At 37.9% G+C, this 11752-nt stretch overlaps 1 protein-coding gene across 1 annotated transcript in view; it reads right to left on the reverse strand.

Moving 5' to 3' along the window:
- The window catches only part of UTRN (utrophin), a 498335-nt gene that overhangs the window by 315772 nt on the left and 170811 nt on the right, over positions 1-11752 (reverse strand). The window contains exons 28-33 of the mRNA XM_019653741.1: positions 9541-9675; positions 7786-7935; positions 6673-6834; positions 6114-6239; positions 5236-5409; positions 3397-3552 (exon numbers count right to left, since the gene is read on the reverse strand). Coding sequence (XP_019509286.1) covers positions 3397-3552; positions 5236-5409; positions 6114-6239; positions 6673-6834; positions 7786-7935; positions 9541-9675 — 903 coding nt within the window. The remainder of the gene's footprint in view (positions 1-3396; positions 3553-5235; positions 5410-6113; positions 6240-6672; positions 6835-7785; positions 7936-9540; positions 9676-11752) is intronic.

An 11752-nucleotide genomic window follows, 5' to 3' on the forward strand; every position in this document is an offset into this window, starting at 1 on the left:
TCCCTCTCTCCCTTTCTCCCTCTCTCCCTCTCTCCCTCTCTCCCTCTCTCTCTCTCCCTTCCTTCTTTGGCCCCAGGTCCCCTAAAGAACTTCCTCTCTCCTACCTTTCCAGACCATTTTCTCACCTCCCACACATACTTTATGCCATGCCCCTCTGGCTTCTACCCCCATCATGCCACAGAAATTATCTTTGCTAAGTTCAATAATGACTCCAATGGCAACAGAGCTAACGGACATTTTGAAGTGGATGCCATATTTAACTTTTGATAATATTCAAAATGCTGCCTGCACTCATTCTCAAAATGCCCTCTTCCGCTGGCTTCCCAGACCTAGCACTCTCCCAATGTGCTACCACTTCTTGATGCTTACTATACTTTATATATACAATGTGATTTTAAGGTATACAATGTGATAATTTTATGTACATATATATCGTGAAATGATTATCACAATCAAGTTAATTAACATACCCATCATCTCACATAGTTACCTTTTCAGTTGTGAGAACACTTAAGAAATCTCTCTTAGCAGATTTCGAGTATACAATTACAGAAAACAGCATGGAGGTTCCTCAAAAAAATTAAAAACAGAACTGCTATATAATCAATCCAGCAATCCTACTTCTGGGTATCAATCCAAAAGAAATGAAATCAGTATGTCAAAGAGATATCTGCACTCCCATGTTCACTGCAGCATTATTCACAACAGCCAAGATATGGAAACAACCTAAGTGTCCACGATGGATGAATAATGATGTTTTATATATATATATATATATATATATATATATATATATATATATAGAGAGAGAGAGAGAGAGAGAGAGAGAGAGATGATGTATATTATGATAAAGAGGGTGCCAAAAAACTGTATACACATTTAAAGAAAGGAAAAAAACCTATATTAAAATTGTAATAATATATACCAATAACAAAAGATGAATACAAGTCATGTGTAAACATTTTTTTGGCATCCCTGGTATATTATATTAATAGCTATTATATGCTAATGTAATAGCTATTATATATTATACATATACACACTTGAGTTTCTTTTTCAAGCGCATCTTCCTCAAATTTCTTACTAAATGATGTAGTTCTTCAAGACAATTCAGGCCCTTTTCTTGTTTCACTACGTCTTCTACCTAGGCAATCTCATCATCACTGAAAATTTTACCACCTATATGCAGATAATTCATAAAATTCCTATCTTTAGCCCAGACATAATCTCCATGTTTTAATAACTTCATGAATACTCGTACATCACATATGCAATTAATTCTCTCAAAGGCACTTAAAATTTCAACATGGCCAATACTTCTTGTGATTTCTCCATGTGTCTGCCTTTCCTTCCAGCACCCCGTCCCAGTGATGGCGCCATGATACTCCACATAATTGAGCCGGAAACTCAGGAGTCATCCTTCATCTCTCTCTCTCCTGCACCCTCACATCTAATCCATCTAATGCACCAAATCCTACTCATTTCCTAAATACACCTAAGATCAATCCGCTCACACCAACTCCACTGCTCCACCCTAAATCCAGCCATCATCATCTTTCTCTAAGAGCGTGAGGATGCCTTCCTTGCTGGTTTTCCCACATCCACTTCTGCCTCTCTCCAATCCATCCTCCTAACTATAGTGAGTGATCTTTTAAAAAACACGTGTCATCTGAGCATGTTATCTGTTTTCTAAAACCTTGCAATAATTGCTTATTGTTCTTAAAACAGAGATTAAAATCTTTCCCACAAACCCTAACACACGGGTGGGTTCTGGTCTCACCCATCTGTCCACCACCACATTCCCCACACTTCCTGTCTCTCCTTTAGCCAAACAAATGCATCATGCTGCATCCTGCCACAGGGGCTTTACACATGCTATTCCGTCAGCCTGGAAAGCTCCTCCACTGGTTTCACCCAGGCTACCCCTGCTCGGCCTTCAGATCTCAGTCCATGCACCACTTCCTCAGGGAAGCTTTCCTAACCCCTGACGGGCCAAATCCCCCTGTGACATCCACACTGAAGAACCATGTTCATTCCTTCGTAACACTTCAGACTGGCAATTTCACATCACTTTGTGTGACTACTTGATTAACGTTTTCTTCTTTCACTACCCTATGCCCATTAGGCAAAGAGATCGTTCATTTTTGCTCACCACTATATCTCTACTCCTGATACACACTCAAGTCTCAATTGTGTTGAATGAGAAAATGACTTCACTCTAAAATTATAGTCACAATAAGAGAACTGGTGCAAAAACCAGCAACATCATTCCCATCCATAAAATGCCCAATCGATGAATACAGAGAATATTTCACAAATAATTTCAGCTGTAGAATTCCAAATAGAAGCTCTAAGATAAGTGTGCCAGTGGTGCACTGTATCAAAATAATATAAAATCAACCACTTAGTCAGGTAGAAGTGAGGTCAAGATGGCCCAGGGATGAATGGACTGCTCATTCCTACTGATTTGACAGCGGTAACCACATTTCAATTCATTTTCTCTGGGATCCCGTAGAACCTTAGTTACTACTTAATAACCCAAGAAAGATCTAAAATAGTATCTAACACAGATTTTCAATAAATTCATTTTCTCTGGGATCCCGTAGAACCTTAGTTACTACTTAATAACCCAAGAAAGATCTAAAATAGTATCTAACACAGATTTTCAATAAATTCATTTTCTCTGGGATCCCGTAGAACCTTAGTTACTACTTAATAACCCAAGAAAGATCTAAAATAGTATCTAACACAGATTTTCAATAAATTCATTTTCTCTGGGATCCCGTAGAACCTTAGTTACTACTTAATAACCCAAGAAAGATCTAAAATAGTATCTAACACAGATTTTCAATAATACCCAGGTTTCATCTCCACACGTTTCTGTGATTCTCTGGTTTCAAGGCAGAGCTGCTCAATGAGAGGACACATTAAGCCTACTAGACCCAGTCAGCCAGTCGCAGTAAATGCCCGAGGACTCCCCCATGGGCTCACTAAAATGCCCAAAGTACAGATGCTTCTATAAAGGGTTCTAAATCCTGCTAGATTAATGTGACCTTCCTGTCACGTAATATTTATTAAGAGTCCTGATATTTTAACATTTTCAGTAGACTATTCAATTTAAGTATCCAAGGACCAATAATTTGAGTTTAAACAGGATTATTATTTTCTTTTCAAGGATTATTATTTTTAAAGTTTCCTTAGAATACCTCCTGAAATGTCTGTAGTCGTTGAAAATATAAAATGAATCTGGATTAAATATTAAATATAAATTCCAATACAACTAGTAATCACTATAATATTAACACATACATGTAAAGCAATGTAATGAAAATGATTGGGATAACTGAAAGCATATATTATTAATGCTGTACAAATTAAACATGCTGCTGTCCTCACCTGGGCCCCCAGGTCGTTGTAGAGAACCTTCAGCAAGGTCAGTTGTTCATCCATCCCCTTGGGGTTGTCAGTTTGCTGCTTCTGGACAATGTGCCTTCCTGTTTTGATTACAGTCTCCACTTCAAGTTTGACTTCACTTAAAGTTTTGTAGAGTTTCTTAAAAATAAAGCAAGGCAAATTTTATACATCAGAGTGAAAACCTGCTAACTGGAATCATTGCAGAGCACAGCTTATACTGATTGACAGCTATTAACTAACTATGGAGATCAAAGGGCTTTATCTTCCCCGGATTTCGGTTCAAAGGATGAGAGTAAAATGAAATCAAGGTTGTAATAACTTTTTATAATCAGAGAAAAAAAATACACAAATAGAGATTATACTTATTTTTTTTAAAAAACTGAGGTGCGTATTTTAAAAGTTTATGAACATTGTCCCTACATAAAGTGGGAAAATATTAGAATTAAAAATTGAATGTCTATCACTTTTAAAATTATATTTTAAAAAATCCTAAATGCTATTACAAAAAAAAAAAAAATCCAACATTGCTATATTCCTGGCTGTTGGAATTTGGAAGAATCAACATTCATTTTTTTTTCTTAAATACAATTCTCTGAAGTACCAAGTCTACCACAATCAGTACATATTGCTTATATAATGAAAAACTATATGATAACTCAATATATGAAGGTGGATATGACCAGAAGAAATCGGAGTTATGTAAGTCAAATTCAGAGCTATCTTCATTCTAGTTACCTTAAAAAAAAAAAGCTTTATTTTGTGCAGGTTCTCGTGTCTCTATTCATAATGATCTTCACCTGAAATATAGCGCATGGCTCTGTCGCATAACAACAGACAAATGGACTAAGTTACATGAGGTCAAGGACAGTATTTACTTTATGACCTCTATATGTCAGTAAATAAATAAGTCCTTACATATATCCACGAGCACATGCATGCATGTGTGTGCACACACTTATCTATAAAAATGTATCCTGTTTGTTCATTCTGTCACCCATCCCAGCTTTTGAATACTCAAACAACGTTTGGTATATAACAGATATGTGTACATCACGGTTTTGAAAAGTACAAAGAACTCATCCCAGACTTTTCTTGTCTTAACAAGTGTCATCTTCAGCTTCTTCATGATTGTTCTCAAGCAAAAAATTAATTCTAAGATGGTGTATGCTTAGCCACACTATTTTTTAAATTTCTGTGCAATTGAATTTTAAAGTTCAAGACTATAATTGTAATAAGGCCTTTCAAATAATTTCTTCTTTCACATCTTAGGTTTAAACTTTGATTTAAAATTAATTTTCCTAGAGAATGATTTTTTCTTTGGCAATGATATTCCTGACATCTAAGTATAATTTCTTCTTTCATATTTTAAACTTAAACTTTATCAATTAAAATTTAAATTTTACTTTCCTTAAGAATGATTTTTTTTTACACTGTAATATCCCTAACATCCATTCTATAGGTATGGTTCTTCTGGCTAAATCAAACTTATCCTTTAAATGTTAGCTTATTAGTCACATTCTGCCAAAGCCTTCCCTAACTTCACATTACAATTAAGATGTGTTTCCTTTGTTTTTAAATCATGTTCTGTACTTGTCTATACTAGTTTCCTTATCTCATTACATTGTAAAAGTTGATTTTACTCTCTCCTATCTCTCCTTCGAGGAAATAACTACACTTCCTATTCTTTAACCTGTTTTTCATCATTGATCACTATTCTTAGCACACTATCAACAAATAATTATCGAACAAACCATGTAAGTAAGTAAGCACTAGAGGAAGCCAGAAAACCCACTGGACACATTGAACACGCAATGGCCTCACCATACACTTGTCCAGGTGGGTCTGGATGACTTCCGGGTCCACATCCTTCACGTTCAGAACATGAAGCTCTGCTTTCACACCATCCAGCACACGCTTGCAGTCAAGCATGCGCTGTTCGAAGTTAGCAGGCTTCTGGAAAAGCTGGAACTTTGTCGATACCTCTCGAAGTTTTCTCTGTTTGGAGAGATGAAAATAATACGCAATTCACATCTGGATAATCACCTCCCTCGTCAGATGGTATTAGTAAAACACACACTGCTAAAAAGCTGCAAAACAAAGCACTAATAAAAACATTCCTTAAAAGAACTCAGAGAGGTTACTGGTCACCTGAGTGAACCGTCCAGTGTCATGAATGACTTGACACTCAGTGTCTCAGTCTTCAATATAATAAAAAACTAAGCTGGCCTCGCTGGAATTAAAACTTCATTCATTTTCTCACCTGTCTGAGAAAATATAGTCAGGAACCTAGAACTCAAAGTGCTCTTCCTCACAAGCTCAGAGTGAAAGTCAATGTCACATCCACCATGAAGGGGCAATGTGGTGCTGTATCCCATGCACTCAGCCTGCCCAGTGTATCAGCCACAGAAGAACTAACAGGGGCTCTGCACTAAGGGAGAAGACTCTATAAAGCTAACATCCAAATCTAGCTCGCTGTCTCTTCTCAGCTCAACCATAAAAATCACACTCAATGTTTTCCATGCATGCAACAATTTGCTTCTGCTGCCCTGACTGGGATGCAATGTGTCTTCCATACATCACTCCCACCCCACTGTTTCCGTCACAGAAGACCCAAGGCATCCGAGTAATCAGCTCGTCCCCATTCTCCTTTTAATGCCCAACACATTGCAAAGTAAAAGGAAGCTGCTCTGCCTCTTCACCTGCAACACATCCATCTGACTTCCTCTAGCAGTCCTGCCTTCTGGGGAAGGTGGAGGCTGAGAACGGGTATTTCTTCTCAACTCCTCTAGCGTAAGCTCATGGGCTGAGATCTCTGCTTGGATTTTCTACAAAAAGATTAGAAGGGGGAGAGAATGACTTTTTTAAAAAAGTTCCATATAGACGTACAATACATAAGAATATGTTGAGCCCGACACAAGCATTAATTCATTTGCAGTACAGTATAATAATAATATGGTCCACCAATATTGTAGGACTACTATGTGCTTTGCAAACTATCTGTATTTTTTGTCATTTCTAATGCTCACCAATTATTTATAAAGAAAGGTTTTTTCCCAATTGCATAGCTAAGAAAGCTATATAATTTTAAAATTTACCAGGGTCTCACAAAAAGACCAAGAGAACTGCCCCATAAGTAAGGTTGACCTTTCTCACTGACTATAGGGTTGGGATGACAGAAGGAGCTGGTTCTCTTGCAGGTGAGGAGGCAATCACATGTGCTCTTTTTATGACTCAAACACCTCAAATCCATGGCAGTACCTGAGCTTCCTGTGGAACTTGGAAGGCATCTATCCTATCAGTCAAGTATGTGGTGAGCTGCTGGTCCAGCTCCCCTAAGCTCTCCTGCAAGACTTGAAGCATGTGATCGGTTTCCCGCAGGACCTGGAGTTGCTTTTCCAAAGAAATCTGCTTGCTCTCTGCCTACAAAGGGGATAAAATTGAATCATTAGTCACTCAGCACAAATAAAAATAGCTGAATATAAGAAAACCCTTATGTTCCGGCTACCAAGAAAAGAAATAGAAGCACTAGTTCAAGACTTTGGCCAGCAGTACAAATAAATAATAACTAGCAATGATAACAGTGAAAAAGTTCTTCTAGAATCCTAAGTATCTTGCATCGAATTACTAATTTTTACTTCTCTCTACATACAATGACAATGTATAAAAATGTAAAGATTTCCTAATTAACATATTAAGCAGAGAATAAAAATTTGTCATGTATTATAAGTTCAGGGCATTTTTAGGAATCAGCAATAAGCCTATCAACAAGAATACAATATATAAAATAACTGTGCATTAATAGAATGAACCTATAAATCTCTATTTTCCGAAGTCTAAAACAAGTTGTACAGACGGGCATATGTTTTGAACGACTGTTTGCAGCACTTTTGAATTAAGCTTGATTCTATTCACAATCTAAGCATCAACAGCTATTATTTAATATGTGTTCGAAAGCATCTAATGTCCACCCAACCCTCCTATAAAAAAAACAGTCTCCTTTCTCTACTTACTGATATGAACGCACATGTTGGGATAAATTCTGAATATGTATCCTAGAGAATTTGGCATGAACGTCAAATTCGGATGGCCCTAATATTTATTAGGATATGAGTCATTATTCTTATATACAGCTATAATATGATCCTTAAAGGAAATTAAATAGTTCATAAGTAGAAACCATCTCAAAGGCAGATTTTTTTTTTTTGAATCATCAAGTTCTGCCTTCTTTAGCAGTATTAGGTCTACTCTTCCCCAGCTGATATTTCAAAGCCCTGAACACCCCATTAATACTGGTTATCAACCTCTCCCCTTGGTAAAAGTTCCTGAGTGCAGCTCCATATCACAAACACTCATGCCTGTCCCAGCTCTTACCAGGTGACTCAGTTCTTCATACCGACTGTTGAAAGCCTCTAGTTTCTCACTGATTATATCATCAAGGATCCCTCCATCAATCAGAGTTTGGCCAAGTTCCCGAATCTGGGTACGATTATCCGCTGGATGTCGCAAAACAGATTCTAGAGACTAGACAGGGACAGGGGGAAAAATAATGCATTTACTGAGGCAAAATGTATCAAGGATCTTTAAAATGTCCACTTTTTAAACAAATAAGTTCATTTTCTAAAAATCTATCTAAGGAACAAGACCAAAAATGATTAATTCACAAAACTATCCATATGGTATTAAACAATACATAAAACTGAGAATCAATGATGATATATGACAATATGTCTTCATGAATGATGATATATGATAATGTAATTCCATAAAATAATTTCAATGATTATTAATTACATGGGAACATGTTCATGGTATAACACAAAGTTTAAAAGCAGAAAACAGTACCATACAAGCAAAATTATCTCAAACTGTTATGATGTTACTAAAAATAGGTATTCATTTTTCTATAAGATATACGGAAGACTAGGAATTGCTTTATATACAAACTTTATACATAAATATAATTAACCACAAGAGTTAAATATGATTCCCATATGACAGACGGGAAAACTGAAGTTCAAAGAGGTTAAGCAATTTGCCTGTCTACACACAGTCCAAAGAAGAGCTAAGATTCCAACTGGACTCCAAAGCCCTTATGATTCTAAAGCCTCTGATCTAGTTACTGTAATGTACTCCCTTCCAGCGTGTTTGTTAAAAATAATAATAATAATAATAATAATTAGGAAGAAACACACCAAAATGTTTAAAAATGTTTATCTTACAGTTTGCTTTATATTTTTCTCCATTTTCCCTATTTCTAGAATGCACATGGTTTAACTCTCATGTTAAGAAAATATGTATCTTTAAAGAGAGTTTTTCACATTTTTGTTATGCTCTCAATCTCTCATTCTGATATTTTATTTTAGAAGTGACATCGTTTTTCCAGCAGAGCATCTGGCTCCTGGCTCTCAGGTACCACATTTGACTTATTTCTGACCTTCAATTCAGTCATCTTCTTAATTATCACATCATGTACCTACAATTTGAAAAGCATATCTACCCTGTTACTCCTCTTTTAAAAAAAGAAAAAAGAAAAGTGAATCTATTCTCTTCACATTTTAACTCATTTAAGAAACAGTTATTAGGTCATCATATACCACATGCTGTGCTGGTAACTGGGGAACAAGGAAAAATCAGGTACATTTCTTGGCCTCAAGAAGCTCCAGCCCATCATGGGGATGAGCTCCTCTGAGTGGATGCCTTGCCTCTAACTGTGGCCCCAACCTGCCCTCCAACTTTTCACGTCTGAAGATTACAGAGTAGGAGCCATTGTAAACACGGTCGTTGTGGTATCTACTGAACAAAAATAACTATGAAGAAACAAGAGAGCAATAACACAAGGCAGAGTTTTATCCGAGGACTGGTCAAAACAAGGTGGAAAGTCACTAGAGTGCTCTACAAGGTCTGAAATGTGCTAATTAGCAAACGACGAACCATCTCAGGAGGCTGAGTTAGAGGGTCACCAATAATCTAAATATACATCACTGCATATAAATGCTTCAGGCAACAGAAGACAACACAAGTTACACGGAAAGCTCCCAAGGAAGCAAACGCATTTGCTGGCGTAAGGCATTGCGTTCCCCATTTTAATATTCATCTGTCTTCTCGGCAACAAGAAGAAATCCCCACCTCCAGGGCTTCGCTGAGGGCATCTGCCTTCTCAGGCAGGGCCTCTGCGCTCCTCATCCGCTCTTCCAGGGTGTTTAGCCAGGTGGTTTCTAGGTCCAAATAGTGAAGCAGTTCAATCCAGCAAGACCACACCTCCTAAAGGAGGCAAGGAAAAAGTTAAATTGGCTAGGAAGCCCTTTAGAGCTGCATGTATCAGCAGTGCTGCACAGTCACCCTGATCAGTAATCTTTTCATTTAGATAAGAGTGTATATGTGGATTTAGAAACTGATGAGGTTGGAATGTCAAATAAGTGGAATAAAATCGAATTCTTCAATAAATCACATTAGGACAATTGGAGGACAGTGGAGGGAGGGGCAAAGAGGAGTGAGCTGCCTCATTCTTTACATGAAAATAAATTTGAAGGATCTGTTTACATGTGAAAAATAAAACTACATAATTGGTAAAAGAAATCAGGAGGGAAACATTATCAGTCCGTTTTCTAAAGAGAAGGGTAGAAGTCCTTATAATTGTAACATGCTTTCTAAAATTATATAGGAAATTTGAATTCCCTGGGGTCTACCTTATTCCAACTCAGAGCTAATCAATGCAACAATTCGCTGTATACTCTTTCCGGTGTTTTTCGAAATTCATATCAATGTGTCTATATATGCGGCAAACCACATTATACCCACAATAGAGTTATACTAGACTTACTGCACTAGTTGCAATCACTTATTCCCCAATCCTATGGGGAGTTTCGGGGGTGGGGAGACGGGTATAAATTTATACTCCCCACTTTCCAGGAGCAAATTATGGGAGGAATGGCCTCTTCCCCATATAGGAGGAGCCTATTTGATTGAAAATTTTAAGAGAAAGAGTTCAGCATGGAGCCTCCTGGGTTGGTTCTCTCTCAGATCCATCCACTGAGAGAAGGCACATTCTAGCCTGCGCTCTGTATGAGGTCTGCTTACCAAGTCAGCGGTCAGCAAATTTTTCTATAAAAGACCAGATAGTTAATATGTTAAGTTTTACAAAGCACATCTGGTCTCTGCCAGTTTCTTTTTTATTTCGTGTGTATGTTTTGTTTTTGTTTTTAACAATCCTTTAAAAAATTAAAAATATACGAACTATTTTAAGCTCGTAGGCCATACAGAAAGAGACCACAAACCAGAGTTGCCCCTGAGGTTGTAATGTGCCAATGCCCGAATAGTACTAAATGGAAAAGATGTGTCTGGTCCCTCAAATTTCTGCTTTTTCTGCGGAAAGAAGACTGAGAAATCTATTCAACTGCAAGCAGAGCTCTGTTTCTAATGAGAAAGGAAGGTTGGCTCTTGGAGAAGCACTCCTGAGAAGCAGAACTGGTCCCGAATCAAACAACAGTCTCTGCCCCTGAAGTAGAGGGCCCTGACGTCACATGCCTGGCTCGATTTCAGAAGGACTATTATTAGATCCAGAGTCACTATTAAAAGTGACTGCTATTTACCTTCCACTGCCCCAACTCTTTTGAATGTCCGCTATTGTTTTCCTGTGCTTGTCTCACCATTGTATGTTGGGTATATGGGGTGCAAATAACTTATCTTTTTAGTGCCCAGGTCACCAGATGAAGAGGTGCCATACCTAAACACCTGCACCTGGCGAAACTGCCCCAAGGAGCCACATTTGCATTTGGAGTTGATACAGGTCACGAGATGCTGAATTTCGAGCTTGATGCTGTACTGGATAAGACTTTGGGCGGCCCTGGAAGAGCACTAAGTGCATTTTGCAAGTGGGAGGAATGTAACTAATTTATGTCCAGAGCGTGAACTATGGTGATTTAATGGTGGCCACATATTTTTTTGCCACTACTCCTATTAAGCAGTGAAACTGTTTTTTCCTCCCCTAAAATGGGGGCTGGCGTTGTGACTTGCTTAGACCAAAAGAAAGCTACAGAGCTGACACTGTGCCAAACTGCAGACCTAGCCTCTAAGAAGGCTGGTAGCTCCCTCTTAGAAGTTAGCTGCCATGCTCCAGAAAAGCTGCAAAACTGAGAGGCCAGGTGGACAGAGACCTAGAGGATGACAGGCCAGTCTGAATGCCCCAGCTGAGCTCCCAGTGAATACAGCTACCTCATGCACCACACAGAACGGAAGAGCCAGCCAGTTGAGCCAAATCAACCCAGAGAATCATGGGAAATAATACATCGCTGTGTTTGTAAGCCATTACATTTTTGCAGTGTTTGTTACGTAGCAATTG

Source organism: Hipposideros armiger, unplaced genomic scaffold (assembly GCF_001890085.2).
Source record: "Hipposideros armiger isolate ML-2016 unplaced genomic scaffold, ASM189008v1 scaffold_206, whole genome shotgun sequence".
Lineage (NCBI taxonomy): Eukaryota > Metazoa > Chordata > Mammalia > Chiroptera > Hipposideridae > Hipposideros > Hipposideros armiger.